Source organism: Myiozetetes cayanensis, unplaced genomic scaffold (assembly GCF_022539395.1).
Source record: "Myiozetetes cayanensis isolate MyiCay16 unplaced genomic scaffold, myiCay2020 scf5-8, whole genome shotgun sequence".
Lineage (NCBI taxonomy): Eukaryota > Metazoa > Chordata > Aves > Passeriformes > Tyrannidae > Myiozetetes > Myiozetetes cayanensis.
In genome coordinates this window covers 27,772,289-27,793,469 of record NW_026087742.1, presented here as the reverse complement: position 1 = coordinate 27,793,469, position 21,181 = coordinate 27,772,289, and the positions used below count along the sequence as shown (strand labels likewise).

At 40.6% G+C, this 21,181-nt stretch overlaps 1 protein-coding gene across 3 annotated transcripts in view; it reads left to right on the top strand.

The window, feature by feature from the left end:
* Positions 1-21,181, top strand: part of EPHB6 (EPH receptor B6) — an 85,615-nt gene that overhangs the window by 36,756 nt on the left and 27,678 nt on the right. For all 3 annotated transcript variants that reach the window (XR_007630879.1, XR_007630878.1, XM_050332095.1), the window contains exons 5-6: positions 10,539-10,694; positions 12,793-13,131. Coding sequence is in view for 1 of the 3 variants with exons in the window: in XM_050332095.1 (XP_050188052.1) it covers positions 10,539-10,694; positions 12,793-13,131 (495 nt within the window). In the remaining 2 variants the exon portion in view is untranslated. The remainder of the gene's footprint in view (positions 1-10,538; positions 10,695-12,792; positions 13,132-21,181) is intronic.

Here is a 21,181-nt window from a genome sequence, read left to right as displayed (position 1 = left end):
TTGGGTAGATTTATACACACAGAGAACCTTACCTGGTAGGGTTTTCTGCAACTTGTGTTTTTCCTTGTAGAAGGATGGAAGCAGAACGTTCTGTGTGATTAGGCTGTCCTAGGCTACTGGTTCCCAAAATTCTGGACTGATTGCCTGTTCTCCCAAGACTTCTCTCCGATTGGCATATTCGTTACTGAAAACAGTTGTTCCCGAATCCATCCCCACAAACAATTAAATAATGTGTTTCATGGGATACACTGCCCACTGCTTATCGTTCCCATTTAGTTAAAAGTCATATAGGATTTAAGTTACCAGATGCTTTTGAAAGTCATATTTTCAATTCATTACTGAGACATTTTTAAAGTATTTCAGGAATTGCATTGTGGACAAAAAGAAGAAGATAAATGACTGCTAGATAAAGTGCTAGGCTGACTTCTGAATGAAGAAGGACAGAGTTCAGGACAGAGCTGAACTGACTGGCCATATCTGTGGCACTTCTGTACAAATGTATTTAGCTGAAGACAGAAAACTCCCGTCAGAGAGAGGAGGAAAGAACAAGTTTGGAGTGGAAAGAGTTAAGCTGAGCTTGGGAGAGGGAGGAGGAAGGGTGTTGTTTCAATGTTTGTTTTTGTTTTCTCATTATCCAAATCTATGTTAATCAGCAATAAATTAAATTAAATTTCCCCAAGCCAAGTCTGTTTTGCCTGTGATAGTAATTGGTAAACAAGCTCCCAGTCTTTATAACTTCTTTACCTCTGCCCTCAAGCTTTTCTCCCTATGTCTGGCTGAGGAGGAGGAGTAAGAGAGGTTAGCCATCCACATGCCTGCTTCTTCTCTCTTCTTTCCCTAAGAGTATTAAGCAAGCAAAAGGTCTGCCTGTCATCTGCAGTAACTGTAAGGATTCTGTAAAATTGCCAGTGTCCTATGGCTATATGTAGTCCCTTCTGATTGCAGAAGGAATCAAAAGAGTATTTCATGTTTATTTTTTTATTATTAAAAGATGCCCTTTCTGACCAGCCTGGATAAACTTTTTTCAGTATATAAGGATAAGAAAAGATTTATGTTAGAGCAAAAGCTTCAGTAGTCTGGTAAAAATATGCACATAATTATAAGCAAAGAAAAAAGCACGATAAGCTCTTCTCAAATTTTAATCACTTAAAAGATACTTCCTTTAAAACCATGGCATAATTTACATTGTGGGGACCTGTGGAAGTGATCTTCTCCAACCACTGCTCAAAGCAGGACCAAATTGGGTTATGTCACTCAAGGCCTATTCTAGTCTAGTTTTCATTATTCCTAAAAATCAAGATTACACAATGTCCCTGGGCAACTATTCCAGTGTTTGACAACACCTGTGGTGAAATTACTTTTTCCTATGTAGAAGGAGATTTTAGTAAGATGTAATAAGAGGTTATTACAGCTTGTGTGTGTCATCTCGTGTTCTACCACCTTGTGCCTACACCTTCTTCATATCCTCCCATTAGGTGGCTGATGCCAGCTCTAAGTTTTCACCCCACAGCCTACTCTTCTTCAAAATGAAAATAACCAGTGTGTTAGCCTCTCCTGAGTAAAAGCTTTAATTTCAAGGTAATCTCACAGTTGACAATAATGTTTGGTGCCCTGAGCTAGATTACCTTTTTTTTCTTTTTTTTTTCTTTTCCCTTTCCATATTGCTCCTTTCATCAGTTTTTCTGCTACATACACATACATTTTGGTGCTTTTCAAGTAGTTTACTGCTTTCTCTGTATCAAGTGCTTGCTCTAGACTCGTATTTCATCCTTACCCTGCCCAAATCTTTCCTCTCTTGTTTTTGCCTTTTTTTTCCTTCACACAACCCATTCCCTGGCAGTCTTCCCATGTATAATTAGCTAGTAATTGCTTCAGCTCTGCCTCTTTTAACTAAAAAATCCCTTACTCAACTGATCTCCTATCAACAGTTCAGCAGGAAAGGGTTGGTTCTTAGTCACTTCATTTATTTTATCTCAGTTGATTTGATGCTTTCCTTTAAAACTCAAAATCCACACTTTTCTCTCCTTATGTGTCTTTTATTATCTACTGTCTCTTCCCCACCCAAACAGCTGTAGGAACAATGAAACTAGATCAACCCAGGGCACTGTTGGTTCACCATGACTTGCTTCTACCTCCCTCTGATCCCACCTCCCTCAGAAGAGGATGCAAGATGTACAGTAACAGCCTGGCCCAGTGGGAATTTACTTCCTATCACCACGAGCTAGTCACAAGCTTATTTCTGGGTGGGGAAAAAAAAGCAATGTTTTATCTAAAAAATACTTAATGTTTTCTTTTCTAGTGTGTCTTCTGCATACTAGTTATGCTATCTGTCTTGCATTATGACAGATGTAAGGTCTAAATGTCTACATCATATTTCTACAATATTATCAGTTACTAACTCCTTTCCATTATCCTGCCCTCTGAGTGCCAAACTCCATCCCTTGCTTGGAGTCATTCTCATTTGAGGACCCTCTGTAGCTCTGCACATCCAGTTTTCCCTAGGTCACAAATTCATCCTTCCCACTTTGACTCCAATGCCAGCTTTGGCACTGTTCATTTACAGTACTCTCGTATCTAGTATTTATTCTTGCTGCCCCACAGTACACCTGGGAGCACAACTCCCGTATAAGAAACAGATCACTTGTCTCAGTAAAGAAGAGAGCAATTTTATGTTTTTCTAAGTGTCTTCCTATGTCCCACCTCAGTTCTGAATTATAGCTGTGCACAAAAAGTCAGTGTCACCTTTATCACCTTTATTCCCTGAAACCACTACTGGGGGTACATAAAGCTCTGTTGAAGTTCCCAACTACCCTTCTTGGTCATTCTCCCCTTGCTGCATTTTGTTTAGTTCTCAGAATATTTCCTCTCTGGCCTTACTGTCCAAGTGAGCTTTCCAGTGAGTTTTTCTTAATCTCTTTGTTTCTTGGTCTGTCCTCTCCTGATTTTCATTTTCTTTACTCCTCTTCCCCCATGCCACTCCATGATTCCAGCACTTTTCTCTGCTGGTTTTGATATTTGCTATTATTAGAAGTCTCTCAGAAACTGCTCCTCTGGCCTTCCGGGTGGAACTTGTCTCCAGTGAGCAGTCAGGCAAACACAGGCAACACAGGAGCGAGTGTTGTAGCTGAGGAAAACTGGGTCAATGTCTGAGATGAGCTGTGCCCAGCTGAACTATTGTGGCATTCTGATGCTGTGCCAAGATATGAGAAACGACTGAGACAAGCTGAAGGAAAAGCGCTTGCGCACTCCGAACTCTGCCTTCTCCGTTCATAGTAGCCTTGACTTGATGGGAAGTGGCAGCTTGCTCTGCCCCCTGAGGTGCTAGGTCTGCAACCCTCTGCCCTCGCACTGGATATTGTGAATCAATGAGAGCTAGATCTGTGTTTTCTTGGAAAGTCTTGGTGCCTGGGGGGTGATAAGTTGTACTACCGCTGGTGACTAGGCCTTCAGTGGCTTGGCTGGTGTTGGTGTTTTGTGTGAAGTTGTTCTGCAGGCGCACAGTGGAGGTGTTTCAGGAGAAGCTGCTCTTGTTCAGGCTTTCTCTGGGTCTTTCTCCTGAAGTGGTAATGTTCACTAAAGCAAAACATGCGAGTCCTAGTGATGGCAGACTTGCTTCAGCTTGGATATTTGTTATGACTATCTCCAGTGAGCACAGTAGTCATCTGCAGACATTGCAGGACCAGGGCAGGTAGCCCTGATGCCATCATCTGCAGTAAGAAGGGAATGTAAGGTAAGAACCTTCAGAAACAAATAAGAGATTGATTCTGTCTGTGTGTATAAAGACAGCCCTAGGCTCACTGTGGCTGCTTGAATAAAAGGAAGTGGCTTTTGCCTATTTAAATTGCCAGGGAATTTTTTTCACTTTCCTCCTGACTTGACCTGACTATTTATAGTGACTGGACTGAGGCAATGCCAGGAAAAACTCCATGTCATGGGAACAATTACTATTGCTATCTGTGGGCTAAGGTCCTGAGTGCTGTGAGCTAGCCTATCTTATGCAATTTTGAAAAGAGATAAAGGTGCTCATGAATGTAAGCACCTCTGTGACTGGATGCAGAAGCAGGGTTTAGGTGGAAGCAGAAAGTTCGTGATAGCTGCAGTGCCTGCCCTTGGAGGCCATTCTTTAGCTCCTTTTAGCTGGAGGCCAGTTGGTGTCTACTGTATTCAGTCCAGCCTTTTTGGCAAAAATTTCAGTTGTAAAGTATAAGTAACAGCAAATTTTAAGTAATAGTATTTTTTTATAGCTATATATTCATTAGGAAGGTGAGGGAGATGTGAATCATGTTTAATTACTGTAAATCAGCTTTGCTTGCAATATGCTGTGTGATTTCATTTTACTGTTTTTCTTCTGGAAATAGAAATACCCAGGGGCAGAACGAGGGTTTCAAAGCATGATCATTTCTCTGTATCTGTCATCCCTCCTGGAAATAACAGCATGAGATTATAGGTTTATGCAGTAATTATTTTTTTCATTAGACAATAAAAAAATAGGCACTGTGGAGAGATCTTTCTTCCTAAATTGCTCAGTATTCCACTCCATAGTTCTTCAGCTGCCATTTCTGCAGTGTGAGTGGAACCACGCAGATGAATCCTCTTTCTTACTGCCTTTTTTTTACACTTTTATCTGTTTTGTTCAAAGTCTTTTCTCAGGTTCCTCCCTCAGAGGGAACCTGACAATCCTTTTCTCATTTCACTTCTGAACATCTGAAATGAGATGTAGCCTAGTGTCAAGAACTTTCCATTCATTGTTCCCTGTCCACCCACAATCACAGATGTGGTGAATGATCTGGCAGTGAGGCAGCCAAGGCCACAGGGTTCTATCCACACATTTTAATTTGCATATGTTTAAGGAAAATCACAGACTAGCTGACCTTGGAGGAGATCTCTGGAGGACACCTGAACCCCTCCTTGCTCAAGTAGAGTCACACTAGCAGGTTGCCCAGATCTAGGTCAAGGCTGCTTTTGAATTTCCCCAATGAGGGAGACTCTACAACCCCTCTGGGTAACCTGCTCCAGTGCTTAGTCACCCTCATGGTAAAAAGTATTTCTGTGTGTTCAGAGGGAACTTCCTGTGATTCAATTTGTGCTCTTCACCTCTGGACCTGTCACTGAGCAACACTTGAAAGAGCCTAGCTCTGTTCTCTTTGCATCCTCCCTTCAAGTATTTGTGCACATTCATGAGATTTCTGGAAGCCTTCTCCAGGCTGAGCAATCCCAGTTCTCCCAGGTCCTCCTTCTGTGAAAAACGCTCCATTCCCTTAAGCATCTTTGTGGCCCTTTGCTAGATTGTCTCCAATATGTCAATGTCTCTAGTTTACTAGGAAGTTCAGATATAGACAAAGGACTCCAAGTGTGGCCTCACCAAAGCTGAGTAGAAGGGAAAGATCACCTCGCTTGACCTGCTGACACCAGTTCCCCTAATGCAGCCCAGGATACCATTTTAGCTTTCTTTGTCACAAGGACACATTGCTAGCTCCTCTATGACTTGGTGTCCCCCAGGACCTCCAGAATGCTTTCTGCAATGCTGATTTCCAGGTTGTCAGCCCCCAGCATATACTGGTTCATGGATTTATTTTTTCCCAGGTGCAGGAGTCTGTACTTCTCCTTGCTAAACTTCATGAGGATCTTCTCAGTGCATTTTTCCAGGCTCTCAAGGTCCCTCTGCATGGCAACACAGCCTGCTGGTGTATCAACCGCTGCTACCAGTCTTTTGTCATCAGCACGCTTGCTGAGGGTACACTCATCATCCATTTCATTAATAAAGATGTTGAACAATATTGGACCCAGTATTGAGGCCTGCGGTGCACCACTAGATGCTGGCCTCTGACTAAACTTCATGCCACTGTTCATCACCCTCTGGGTTCAGTTGTTCAGCAAGTCTTCAGTTAACCTCACTGTCTGCTCATCCAGCCCACACTTCATCAAATTCAGGTTGTCTGTGGGGATACTATGGGAGACAATGCCTAAAGCCCATACTGCGCTCTCTATGAGGATATCATGGGAAAAGGTGTAGGACGCCTTCCTGATGTCAAGGAAGTCACTATCCACTGCTCTCCTCTCATCTACCAAGCCAGGAATTTCATCCTAGAAGGTTGGTCAAGCCTGAGTTTCCTTCTGAGAATCCATACTGGCTCTCACAATTACTTTCTTGTCCTTCGTGTGCCCAGAAAAGGTATCCAGGATTAGTTGTTCCGTCAGCATCCCAAGGATGAAGGTGAGCCCAAGCTGCATGCTATTACTCAAGCACCTCTCGCCATGACCACACTCATTCAAAGGTTATCAAGAGTGACCTCAAAATGACATCAGCCAGCTCCCTGATGGATGCATCCCGTTAGGGCTTGTGGAATTATCTAGTTTACCTAGATATTAGTCACCTATATATTTATGCAAACTGATCTGGTATGAGGAAGAAAGTCTTCCTTACTTCAGCCTTCTCCCAGGTCTGCAGGGCCTGGAGTTCTAAAAGCCAGTCTTGCTAATAAAGACTGATGGGAAGAAGATACCCTGTGTCACCAGGACCCCCGTGCCACCCAGCAGTAGGCCCACATTTTCTCTGGTCTTCCTTTAGCCACTTCTGTACTTAGAGAAACCCTTCTTGCTTTTGACCTCAGTTGCCAGGTGTGATTCCAGGCAGGCTTTGGCTTTCCCAGCCATGTGTCTACATGTTTGGACAGTGCCTCTCTGTTCCTCCCAGGCTACCTGTCCTCTGTATCCTTCCTTTTTTTTTGTGTTAGAGATTAGCTAGGAGTTCCTTGTTCAAACATGCAGGCCTCCTGGCATTTTTTGCCTGAATTCCTGCTTGTTGGGGTGAACAGCTTTTGCACGTGGAAGAGATAACCAATGCGTATGAACTAGCTTTTTTGGACCCACTCTTTCCTCTCAGACCTTATGTCTTGGGGACTCCTCCAGATCACCAAGGGGGTCACATCTGCTCTCTGAGAGTGAGCTCTCTTTTTTGCTTTGCTCACTGCCCTCAGGATCTTGAACTCCACCATCTCGTGGTCAGTGAAGCCCAGGCTGCCTTCAGCCTTCACATCAACAATGAGCCCTTCTTTGTTTGTGAGCATAAGATCCAAGGAGCAGCTCCCTCATTGTCTCCTCTATTCCTTGGGTCAGGAAGTAGTTGCTGATGTGTTCCAGAACTTCCTGGATCACTTATGCCCTTCCTCCTCCAGCAGATATTAGGGTGGTTGAAGTCCCCCTTGAGGATCAATGCCTCTGAATGGGAGGCTAATTCCAGCTCTCAGCTCTCAGCTCTCAGCTCCATTCAGTTTTTCACAAATAAGCATCTGAAGCTCTCTGAGACACCCTGGTGTAGCCAAGATATCAATCTATTCCAGGCTGCCATTACTAAAATTTGTGGGGCTTTGGTGAAACAGCTGCAGTGAAGTTTTATTTGTTCAGTGTACTGAGCTGTAGTGGAGTGCTTACTATAGAAGAGCCTATGTGTCTACTTCACACTCTGCTGAAGTTGAATATAGGACAAGGGAGTGTTGGGTGTGGAGACATTGGAACTGTTTACATTGTCTGCTACTTTGCTCTGAATAGTACCTGTATCACAAAATCACTTCAGAAACAGGCCAGGTTCCTTTTTAAATATAGTTAGGCCTTTTTTTCCCCTTCTTTTTTGTCTGTTGCTCATATTTGAAGTTTTTCTCGGAAGCCTACTACTGTAATTTGTGTATTGCTCTTGTAACCTGTAATTTACTGTAAAGTCACCTGTTTTCAGGCTGTCATATCTTTTCAGCATAAATAAACAATTCTTCATTCACTGACTTTTACAGTTTCAGAACTTCATTCAAAAACAGATGCTGCCTCAATGAGTAAGAGAGCTCACAGGTAGCAAGAAATCGCCTAAGTGTGACAGCAGTCACACTGGCAGTTCTAGGGAGAGAGCAATAGCACACCTTTGCATATGGTTCAGGCATATAATGTCAAGCACAGAGCATGGATGATGAAATTAGATTTTGTGGAGCAAATAAGGAAGAACAGATGTATGTGTTTGATCTCTAGTATTTGTTACACATAACCTATTCCAAAGTGCTTATGGTCACTTGGAGTGACTGCCCGTACCATTGGTGAAATCTTGCATGGTGTTTTAAGCAACAGACTTGTTCTACCTTATATGAACTGGCTTTCTTTATCGAGGTGCCACATGTTCGTTCCTTTACATAAAACCTACAACATTGCACTTTTGCTTACTATCTTTGTCTAATTCATCAATAGTGTACCATCCCTGCAGACCTCATCCCTGCATCCCCAGGCTCAACAGCAACCTGCTGGTAGACTTCAAAGAACTGTGTAAAAATAAATATTTGTTTATTTCTATCACAATGGATTTATTTTTAAATAAATTCTATTTACTAAATACCAGACAAATTCACGGCTTTGCTGGCTTTCCATATGATTTGCAATTGGGCTAAATATGAACCTACCTGAATTCTCTTAGCAGTGCCCTTGTAGGGTAAATATAGTTTTGTACTGCAGGGATAAAGTCCGTATCCTTTACAGATTTCCTTCTAGCATCACCTGGATGACAGACATTACCATTACCTATTCATTTTCACTACTGTGACCAACAGCAAGGTTGTTGTCCCACTTGGTAACAGACCTTAGTGCCAAATGAAAGAAAAGAAATCTTCTACAGTGTCTACTTTGACAAGTGGAATGAATGTGCCATTAGTTCTAAGCCTTGACAAAAGCTTGAGAAGGAGTTTGATGCAGGAAAAAACAAATGAGATAAAATCACTTGTAAGAAAAAAAAGTCACATTCAGTTCAGCATTCTTAAATTTGAAATAAATAAAGATCCCTGGAATTGGTGCATTTTAGTTGAATGATGCTGCAGTGAGTTGGATGAGAACTTCCAATTCATAATACTCATAGTTTCAGCACAGGTGCAAACACTCATAGTTTCAGTGCAGGTGCATTTGCCAGTTAGTGTGGAAAATTATATTCTACATTTTGTGGCTTGTTAGCAGAGCCTTAAACTGAGTGAAAGGGGTATAATTCATAACATGGTCAAAATCTTACTTACTTTTTTTATCCATTGGGACATCTTATATCTCTCCATATAAGAACAATTTGATTTTTTGTTGGATACAGGCCTGAAGCAAAGGCAGTTGCTCTTTTCTTACCATCATGCATCATATGAAAAAATTCCAGTCTCTTCTTCCCTTTTAGCAACGTATCACACACTGAATAGCAATGTATCACATTGAATTTTGTCAATTTTTTAGTGCTTGGAAGAACCAGTGTTCTCCTATTTAATAGCTATCATTCAGAGTTATTGAACTCCCTTTTACGGTCTGACCTGTTCCAGGTCTTATCCACTCTTATCACTGTACATATGGAGGTTGCTCTTCAGCCAAGAAGAATTTTGAGAGAGAAGATGAAGTAATATGCTGAAGAAGAGGTATAGAGCTGATGGGACTCCACAGATATTGTGGGCTGTTATGTCTGGACTGCGCCTGTAACTGCAAAGGGAATTGAACACATCTGATCCCAATTTCGTATAACACCTGTATACAATATTCTTCTCTTACATATTTTCTTTCTTCAGATAATTTTTTGCTATCCACAATCCTTGGGGATATTCTGCTTCTGGTAACCACTAGAACAGTTTGCTGTCTTGAGGGTGTCCTTTGTGTGTTTTGACATCAAATGCTCAGCTGGGGTCTATCTAAAGGGTCCCATTCCTTGTAAATGCTCTTTATTGTGAAGTTAGCTAACCAAATGCCAGTCTGCAAATGAACTTTCACCTGAGCTTATTAGTCCATAAAATCTAAAAGAGCTGGATCTATTTATAGATCTATGTATAGATCTATTTATAGAAAATCAACTTTAGAAAACTTGCATAAAACTTAGATAAAAATGGTAAAAGCTGTACCCTAGCACTTCAGTGTAAGGTCTCAGCACCTCCTATTAGGTAGTTCAGCATAGCATCTTTGCCAAACCTAGAATGTGCCATACTCCCAGATTGTTAATGTTATTATTTTTGTATTCTCTTTCCCTGTAGGATGGATTTCCATCCTTGTTTCAGCTTGTTGCATATACATGTTTCTATGCATTTGTGGATAAAATTTGACTAATTAAGATGATTTTATCCATTACCGGGAAGTTTTCAGATCTACAGGAAAACAATAGGACTGCCAATCTTAGTGTTTGCCCTTCATTTTGATGTAAAATCAGCCATGGTAGTGTATACTACTTTAAGCAATTATTATAGGTGTGTTGGGTGGGGGGAAGTGGATGTGGGTAATACATGTAACTGTATGGTATTTTCAAACAATCATACGGCTGTGCTCTTTGGCTTCTCCAATTTTAAAGCTCTTTGAATGAGTAATGAGAAGACCATTAATTCAGATGGCCAAAGCTGTCTCTGGACTGCTTCTCTTTCATCTACCAGTGAATCAATTTAAGGACTTAAATATAGAATAAAATAAATTGTTTTGGATTTGCAACTTGAATAGTACATGCTCCATGAAATCTGAATTAATATTTCTCCTGCTTTTGCCTCTCTCATTTTCCTCATCTTTAGCCTGTCCACTGGGCTTCTTTAAAGTGTCTGTGGGAGATGACCCCTGCCATCTGTGCCCTGCCCACAGCCACGCTCCACTGCCAGGTTCCCGTGAATGTGTGTGTCAGAACCGCTACTATCGATCAGCTTCAGACAATTCTGATGCTCCCTGCACTGGTAAGTATTTGGACAAAGTGTTTGAAAGCAAGAAGGGCAGTTAATGAGACAGGGTGTGCCCAAATGATTCAGGGGAGTTGCAATTCACCTCTCCTCAAGACTGCTGGAATAATCCTAAACTTCCCTTTGCTCCTGCAGTTGACTACAGGGTATATCCACTCACTGAATGTAGATGACAGAGCAGAAGTGTTCCTACATGCTTTTTACTGTGCTGATACGTTGGTGAAACTGAATTTTGAGAATACTGGAGTGTTGCAATACTAGGTTTCAGAAATTAAAAAATGTCAAATTGTGGATGACTCCTCCAATCTTAAATAAGTCCATTGCAAGTATGCATAAGGTACAGCTTTTCATGAGAGAATGGCATACTAATTTCTCATGAAGTGCTAAACTCATTTCATACACAAGGTATTCATTGAAGGAGTTAACCAGTATTTTCTTCCCTTTTTCATTCAAAGTGTGAAGACTATATTTATTGCACAGAATTCAAATTCTGTGAATTTTATTTGTGGAAAAATAGTTTGTTTTTCCATTAGCTTCTCAGTGGTTCTCATCAGTTATGACATTTTGCAGTCATTGACTATTAATAGGTCCAGAAAGAATAAGTAGATGCAGAAAATTAAATAAAGATACCTGTTAGCACTCAAAAATATAACTTAAATAATATGTCAAGCATCACCCTTGAACTTTGTAGAAGTGTCAGGGAAACACTGTATGGCTCAGAAGTTAAATACTCAGAAATTAGGAAATGTGATTGTGGGGTTTTTCTGTAATCCCTTGCTTCCTATACTGCACAGAATCCACCTTCAACAGCCAGCATCAAACAGTCTGTGATTTGCAGGGATTATTTATTCCTGAGCAGTTGTCTGTCCTTTGCATTGACTGTAGTGAGAATGCTCAGGGAAAACTAGTGCATGATCATGCAATTAAATGCTATACCACACTGCAAATGTTGAGTGAGCCCCGTTAAGATCAAAAAACAAAACATAATTCTGGCATTTCATGATGTACAAATACTTCCTCTTTCAGTAATACATTATTTAACAGTCTTCTGTGTGCAATTTTCCAACATAATTTATATTTTTAACAACATGGGAAATATAGCTATTGGAAATACTCAAATGCTCCAGCAATGAGCTAAATTGCATCCAGAGAGTTCCCCCCACAAAGGTCTTATGCACTTGTACTAATAGAGGATGACATCCTTTACAATGCTTAGTGTTAGACAAGGATAATGTTTTGCTTTTTCATCAGTATTTCTTGACTACAGACCAGTGGTGAGAAGGAGGATTCTTGGATTTCATTACAGCCTTCAGAGGGAAATGTTCTGTAAATAATGTTTTCCTTGCCCCTCCCCGTTACTGAGCCTCTCTGTCCCTGCCCTTCCCCTCTTGCTTTGTGTCTGTGCCCAGGTTTAGCAGTGCAGTAATGCTGCCTATTTTACCTGTCTGAACTTTTCAGTTTTTAGCTGCAGTGTTCTGTCCCATTCTCATCACCATACCTTATTCTGACCCTCTGCATTTTCCTCCTTCTCTTCATTGTGACTGCAGGGGAAGTGTTGAATGCACAGAATGGGCAGTATTTCAGCTGTCAGAGTTTAACCACATTGCCATTGAGGAATCTTGCTGGCATCAGGAATAATCACTGGGAAACTGGTGTCCAGTTCCTGCAATAAATGGGACAGGTTAACTGAAGTCTGAGAGAGTTCAGAGATATTAGGTGCCAAAGGAGAGAATTCAAGGTCTCAGTAGAGACATACATTTACTAAACTTGTGTAACATTTCAAAGGACTTAGGTTTCCCTAAACAATGTTCTTTTAGGGAAATGAAAAAGTCACACCCTTGAAACAAAGACCCTTCTTTATAATTTTGTTTCTCTAAAATGTGATAATGCAGTTGCTCCTTTGTTAATGTGTGTGCTTGATCTAGCGAAGAATATGTTTTTCTTAGCCTTGTTCTGAGAAACAACTAGAGTAGAGTAAGAATGAGAAGAAAAAGCAACTTTTTCTTCTGCTCTTTTCCCTTTGCTTTATCTTCTCCCCTCCCCCACCTCTTTCCCATTCTTTCATGGGGTTTTGATCTTTCATTCTGTCTTCTAGGCATCCCTTCTGCTCCTCGTGACCTTAGCTATGAAATTGTTGGCTCCAACGTGCTCCTGACCTGGCGCCTCCCAAAGGACCTGGGTGGCCGCAAGGATGTTTTCTTCAATGTCATCTGCAAAGTGTGCCCAGCCGGGTCCTCAGGGCCGTGTGTGCGCTGTGGGGACAGCGTTCAATTTGAACCACGCCAAGTGGGCCTGACAGAAAGCCGCGTGCAAGTCTCCAACCTCCTGGCCCGTGTGCAGTACACCTTTGAGATCCAGGCTGTCAACTTGGTGACTGAATTGAGTTCAGAAACACCCCACTATGCCACCATCAATGTTAGCACCAGCCAGTCAGGTGAGGAGACCTCTGTGTCCGAGTCCCAGAATTTCTACTTCTGTCTCTCACTTGATTTGCTTTGATCTTTTGAATCCTGGAGCTTTGTCTTTTTACTTGTGTGTTTTGCCCTTTTTTATCCTTCCATGCCAGCTCCACAGTTTCACTTCTGCCCTTCTCATTCATTCATTCCTTCTCTGAATGGGCTTTCCATTCTTCCCCTCTTGGCAGAAAAATGAGTAGAGCAGCTGATGTGATTGTTGAGGAAAAAGCTGCCCTGGAGAAGACGCCAATGGGAGATGTAGCTCTGCATGTCAGACAAGGCATGTGGTTTCATTGTGCAGGAAAGGGGACACTGCCAGGGTTTGACAGGAATTTTATGAGCGTCAGCTTGCCAGAACAGGCCTTGGTGAGCATTTCTTCATTTCCTCTTCATCTTCTCCATCTCCTACTTTTCTCCATTTCATCTTCTTATTCTTCAGTCATACTTTCTAGCATTTTTTACCATTCACATTTCTTTTTTGTATTTCTGTGTTTTGAGATACTCTAGTTTTCCATCCTCTCTTGTTCCTGTATTCTACCGTCCATTCTCCTCATTTCAGTCATACTCTACTGCACTTTAACAAGAGTATTGAGTATTTCACCAAATCCATACACCTTTACCTTTCTGCATAATAAAATAAGGAAGTGGAAAAACAGATAAGCACTGTCTAAAGATGAAGGTACAGGTAAAATTACAGAGAGGTGCTGTATGACAAGAAAGAATGTATACAATATTTTCTCATCACCTAAATGTACATGTTCCTGGGATGGCATGTGTTAAGATTGTGTAGTCTGGTGGGTCATAACAGGATATGACAACCATGGTTTTACAATACCTGGAGAGCCGTTAAATGGAGTTTTGATAAAATATCCAGAAGCAGAATCACCATTCCTGTTTTATTGAAATTGCTCTGTGCTCTTCTACATGACGTGTATTTTCTTCTTCCTTGTTCTTGCCTTTTCAGCATTGCTGTTCTAATATGTGGTCTTGGAAAACTATTCTCCTGTTAATAAGAAACTTTGTTTTGCTTTTTACATGGTAGAATTATTAAAATGTGTTGTACAGTTATATTCAAAGATGTTGTGATCCTTACAACTAGGAACTAAACCATAGGGATGACTAAACAAGGATACTAATGGCTTGTGTGGGCAGTCAGACGAATTCTGATTTCCTGTAAACACCATCTACAGGGACTGGAGCTGGAGAGAGCTCCATATGTACAGGCATAGAGTTCTGCTAAATGTCAGCATTAAGAGACTGGGCATATGTTGTTTTTTAGAAGCATGTATAAGCTAATATGGAGAGGAATTGTACACAGCTTGTTTAAGAGGATATAATGAGGAGTAATGTGACGAGGAGGAGAAAGAGGGGGAACATTTTGAACTGAGTGACAGAAAATGTCTGCAAACATTTAGAGTTGTGTAAATGTTAAACTGAAACAAATCTCAAATGAGATTCCAGAGTGTCATGTAGAAACCCCTGCAAAACAAGGGTTTTGATAAATCTCAAGAAAAGTGCTATGATGCCAGATATGGCATCATGATCTTGTTTAAATCACATCTTATCATTTCTGCTTCTATCATATGGAAAGAAATATGTATACACCCCAAGTAATTTCCTACTGTTTGGTAGGATGCCAAGGGATTGACAACATCTGTTTCTACCGTTTGAAATGTTACCTGACAGACACTGAGTAGCAGAGCATCTGTAGGATACCTGGTCCCCTTAAGAGGCTGGCTGCAAGTGGGTGATCAGTTTTTGTTTACAGTAAAATGTGCCTGGGTAATTTGTATGGTAATTCCAGACAGTTCCTTTGGCTTTTCCTGGAGACAGGTGGGTGTTCTATTAACATCCTCCAGAATTCTCTTTCTTCATACTTCTCATCTCAACCTTCCTCATCTATATCAGAGATAATTTAATTGAGCAGCTACTTCCTCTTCCTTCCCGGAATCACCAAATCTATGCTATTCTTTTGCTTCTGTTTGATTTTTCTGACCACTCCTATTCCTCCAGGCATCTCTTGGTGTCTTTAGGTGTCTTGAGTGTGTGGGTGTTTCTCTCTAAGGTGCCTCTCCTTTGCACTGAAGCAGTTTCAAGGGAGGCCAACTTTCTTAAACAGCCATGTGTACTGAGTGGCTTCTTTTTTGTGTTTGGTTGCAGGTTTTTTTTCCTTCCTCTTTCTCAGGATTGTTAGGAGTGAGCTTGAGATGAGCTGCCCTCGATTTGTAGTGACAGCTCATACTAACAAGGACCTGCTTCCTCCATCACAAGGACTATCTCAACCATACCCCTTCCTTTTGATCCCTTCAGCAGCTTTTCACTTTAGCGATGCTTGTGGTTGCTGTGTTATTATAACAATTATTATTATTCCTATTATTATTATACAAGCAGAGATGGAAATTTCAGGACTTTACATGCAGAAAGAAAGCAAAAAGGTACAGGAAAGCATGAAGGGTACCAGAAAAGCAAACTGGAGAAAGATAAGCTTTCAGAATAAAGGGCCATAGCAAAAATTTTCTCTCCATTGAATTAAAGATGATGAAAAAAAGACCCTCCAATCCTGGCAGTTTCTGAATATTCTGCTTACTCATAGATCAGTCGGAGTTCTCTTGCTTCTTCCATTGCTGATCCAAAAAATATACCTGCCCCCCTAGAGGTATCTTAGGCAATATTCTGTGCTGGAACATTTATACTTTTTCTTTTTCCCATGGTACCTATTCACTCTTCATCTTAGTCTCCAAAATTGTTCGTCTAAGAGTTTTTTACCCCTCACAGTCTTCTGGCCCTTCTTCAAAGTGCCATGGGATCCTTTGGTTACACAATCACATTTTTCTGTGGCAGACTGATTATGATGTTCTTATTCTTCAGTGCCTATGTGTCTGAAATCAGAATAAGAAGGGTTGGCACTGTAAAGTGTCCTTTACTATAATAAGACAACCTTAACCTAAAACCTGTTTGGATAGTAATAAGAAAACCTGTTTGGATAGTAATAGTGTGACATGCAAATATGATCTGCTAATTACCAGAAGAACTGTAAGGAGATGAGACAAGAGACGGGAATGGCTTTCAGCTCAGGTTTAAAGTGCTGAGGGTGAATACCTCAAGAAGTGTCAGGATATATAGTAAAATGTTGGAAGGATGTTCCAAATAGCAGGAACTACCTGAGGAAGGGCTGCTACGTATTTCTAATGAATTCTAATGAATCCCACCTTCTTCACAGGTGGGAACCTGACACAAAGAATAGGAAGAACTTAAACTCCAACCATATTATTTAAAAAAACGCAAACTGACTAAAATTTTATTAATTATTCTAACATCTTCAAGTGTACTTATCAGGGTAAACAAATATCTCTTCTAATGTCTCAGGACAGAAGTCAGGTTTTCATTTAAAGGACTCTGAAGAAACTTCCTCTGTGCACAGCTTTAAATATCTGTCCATTTTATTTCTTACTCCTTGTACTGAAGCATGTAGTAATGTCTGTTGCCAGAGACATGCTACTGAACTTATTCATTCAGGCAGTTGTTACATTCCTAGAAAGAAGAGGAAAAGAGAAAGACAGCGGAGACTCAGATGTTGGAGTGAATCAATACAGACTTCTAAAAGCAAGTGGATTGCTTTTTAACTGAATTGAGACATTATGAGAGCTAATGGAGGTATGTGAGGGTAAAGGTTGTTTGACCAGGTTGCCTTGTACCTGTGAGAAGATACGTAGCAGCCTTTTGCATCAGCTGGAATCAGAGCAGTGGGACCTGGCAATACCAAAAATCTTAGCGCTGCAGAAATGAGTGCTAGACAGTCTGAAGGTTTGTGTAAGAGGCTGAATGGGGACAAGGACAGTTATGGGTAGTGCCAGGAAATTTAAGAGGACCTGACAGAAGATTTTCAGGCGAAATGGTGTGAGAAGAGGAAAAGAATTAAATGCGAAGTATGATTATGAGGTTATAAAGGGAAGTGGATGAATTGCTGGAAGATGTTTGCTTTTCCAAAGAGAGCCAAAGGAATACAGTAGACTTAGTTGGCAAGATCAGGGAAATGGGCAAGGTATTTTCTTGTTCAAAACAAGAAAGGAATAACAAGAGAGCTGTCAAAAGCTACCTACTGTGTTTTTCCAGGCTAAAACCAGCAGGTAAAGCAAGTGGAATGTAAGTGCTCATTGTCCTCTGTATGAACAAAGTATTTATGTATTTACTAAAAGTAATAAGCTATTTGCTTATTTATGATGTAATTGCCAACCCTCAGCATTCACCAAAGGTCCCTAAGAATTTAACTTTTTCATTTTCTATTCATGTAGAACAACAAAAATACTCTTTTAAGGTTTAATTTTCCCCTTAGTGACATTAATGACATTTGTCAACTTACCCATCTTCAGCAGATTTTCCCAGCTATGACTGGGAATTAATAACAATTTCTGTGGTCACTCCACAAAAAGAAGCTATTCCAGTTTCTCTTTTTACTATGCTTGATCGCTGCAGCATGAGCAGAGAAAAAATGTGCTTGTTTTCACAATTCAGGTTTTAGCCACTGTTTGAATGAAGGTAGAAACCTTTTGAGCAAGTATAAATAGAAGGTACAAAGTACAACATGGCACCTTTTGTCCTAAAGGATTTTTTCCTCTTTATTAAATATGAGTGGAATGGATACACAAAAACCATTAATAATAGAGATAAGGGAAGTGAAAATAACTAATTTACCCTTCTAAAACACTCTTCCTCCATAGGAAGTAAAGTACAAGGTTATGACAGAAGACAATACAAGATACTTTTAAAGTATTTTCAGGCATTTAGAGAAAGGGTCAGAATTAAATTGAAATGTGTAGAAAAGACATAGGACATTTTCAAAATAAGGATAAGATAATAAACATGTAAAGAAGGGAGTTTCCATACTATATTCAGACTGATCTTCCTTGAAGATGATATGTGGGAAGCTGTGTGGAACAAAGCTAGGATCTTCGTGTCATTTGCTTAGAATATGAGGAAAACAGGGTATCTGAAGAGGTAACAAAGGAGAAACAAGAATGTGAATGTGAAAGTGGTAGATTTGGGGCTACTGTTAGAGAATATAGAGGCATATTAGAGAACATTAGAGGCATAGCTGAGGTTGATCAAACTGTATACTTGCAGAAGATTATGGGGTGAGACAGAAGGGGAAGAAGACACATAACTACCTAGAAAGAGTCAGAAAATGGCCAAGCTTGGAAGAGACCTCTGGAGAATATATTCTCCAACTCCTCTGCTTATCAGGGTCACCTCAAGCAAATTGCCCATGACCACATCCAGAACACTTTTGAGTATCACCAAGGTTGGAGAGTCAACAACTGCTCTGGTTTGCCTGGTCTGTTACTCTGTCACTCCCTTCCACTGATCTGGGCTCAGTTGTTCTGGAAGTTTTCAGTTAACCTCACTGTCTGCTCATCCAACCCACACTTCATCAAATTCAGGTTGTCTGTGAGGATACTATGGGAGGCAATGCTTAAAGCCCATACTGTGTTCTCTATGAAGATATGGGAAACAGTGTGAAACACCTTCGTGATGTCAAGAAAGTAACTATCCCTTGGTGCTCTTCCCTCACCACCAAGCCAGAAATTTCATCCTAGCAGGTTGATCAGACCTGAGTTTCCTTCTGAGAATCCATGCTGGCTGCTCACAATTACTGTCTTGTTCTTTGTGTGCCCAGAAAAGGTATCCAGGATTAGTTGTTTCATCTTCCCAGGGGTGCAGATGAGGATTAGCCGCCTCCTTCTTGCCCTTGTTGAGGAGAGGAACGACATTTGTTTTCCACTAGTTCTCAGGCGCCCTCTCATAATCACCACGATGCTTCAAAGATTATCACGGGTGGCCTCAAAATGACATCAGCCAGCTCCCTGATGGATGTATCTGACCAGGGCTTGTGAAATTATATAGTTTGTGTAAATATTTAGTCACCTGATCTGATATGAGGAAGAAAGTCTTCCTTGCTTCAGCATTCCCCCAGGTCTGCAAGAACTGGAGTTTGTAAAGGCCAGTCTTGCTGATAAAGACTGATGGGAAGAAGATACCCTGTGTCACCAGGACCCCGTGCCACCCAGCAGTAGGCCCACATTTTCTCTGGTCTTCCTTTAGCCACTTCTGTACTTAGAGAAACCCTTCTTGCTTTTGACCTCAGTTGCCAGATGTGATTCCAGGCAGGCTTTGGCTTTCCCAGCCATGTGTCTACATGTTTGGACAGTGCCTCTCTGTTCCTCCCAGGCTACCTGTCCCACTCTGTATTCTTCCTTTTTTGTGTTAGAGTTTAGCTAGGAGCTCCTTGTTCAAACATGCAGGCCTCCTGGCATTTTTTGCCTGAATTCCTGCTTGTTGGGATGAATAGCTTTTGCACGTGGAAGAGATAACCCATGCGTATGAACTAGCTTTTTTAGATCCACTCTTTTCTCCCGGGCCTTATGCCATGGGACTCCTCCAAGCAGGGGCCACATCTGCTCTCCTGAATAGCTGTATGGAACATGGATTGAATGTTACATGCCAGAGATGTTCCTGGTCTACTGAGAATGGCACTTGACTGTGCTCTGCATAAGTAAGAATCTCCATGTACTGTTATAAGAGTCTGCACTTCCTTCACCTTCCTTCCTCTACTAATCTGTTGATTGAGATTAGATTTTTTAGTCTTGCAGGCATGTGTTACTGGCCGAAGCAGATACCACAGCCAAGGACATCACCTTTATTAGAAAACAGCTGAAACTTGTCAAACATTAGTAACTCAGAGAATGTAGCATTTTCAAGGTGCTCAAACTATCTTAAATCCACTTTATCCACTGATACCAGGATGACCCACAATGTAGAAGAGTTGCAACTGACAACTCACAGAATATAGAACCTGGGAGTTGAATTTAACTGGTGTTTGGACTGTTTTAACTAGGTCTATATATGGGAGAATTTTCCATTTGCTATTTTATGAATAGTATACAAAAACACTGCTTTTTCAGTCTTACTTAGAGGTCTGATCTCACAGCATGTTTTTTCATCTCAGTGAATAGAATAGAATAGAATAGAATAGAATAGAATAGAATAGAATAGAATAGAATAGAATAGAATAGAATAGAATAGAATAGTTGGAATTAACCTACAATGATCATCTAATACAGCTACCCACACTGGATTGAATCAGGCCCTGTGATTTCAGTGGTCATTAGACAGGGACCTAACATGGCTACATTTATAAACCCCACATGAAAAGAACAAAATTAATAAAAGTGACAAATCAACACAGAGCTGAACACATTTGTGTATACAAAACAAAGCTTTGAAAGCAAAGTTCTGTTATAAACATTTTTGATAGTTGGCATGCATACTAAGGAAAGTATTCATCTAGCACTTCTGTGCCAGCAGAGGTATGATAGTTTGAATGTCTATAGACATAAAGCCTTGAAATTTGTATTTCTTAATGTATTAACACTGAGAGAGTAACTTTATAATACACTTCTGACAGGAAAAATGTACTTAGTCCACCAACAATTACATTCACATTTCACATCACCTTAGTATTAATATTCACATCATGTTGTATAACATTTTTCAGTGGAGAAATCTTGATATCTCTTTTACTTGAAGTGACAGGAGAGCTCCCTGGCCAGTGTTTTGTAATTTTTTTCCTTAAAAGAGAGGCACACGTATCAAAATCTGAACTCTGTCTTGGAGAGGCAGATTAAAGTCAACCTGCCTTGCTTTGAATTGTATCTGGTTTTATTTCTGAGAATTTTTACTGAATAAGAATACTTACTTTATTTACTAAGAATACTTACTTTTTCCTTAAGTGTTGTCTGCTTATTAGGTACATATCACTGAAATTAGTATTTTTTAATACAACAGACTGCATTATCCTGGTCATACCCACCACCACCATGTGACTACCCCAAGTGATGGACATACCTGTATAGTAGGAAGATTCTAGAATGCTGTGGCACATGGTTAAAAGATACACTTGAGTGATTTTTTGTTCTGTTTTCCAGTATGTCTAATTCAAGTAGTTATAACCTGCTTCTGTATACTGCCTGT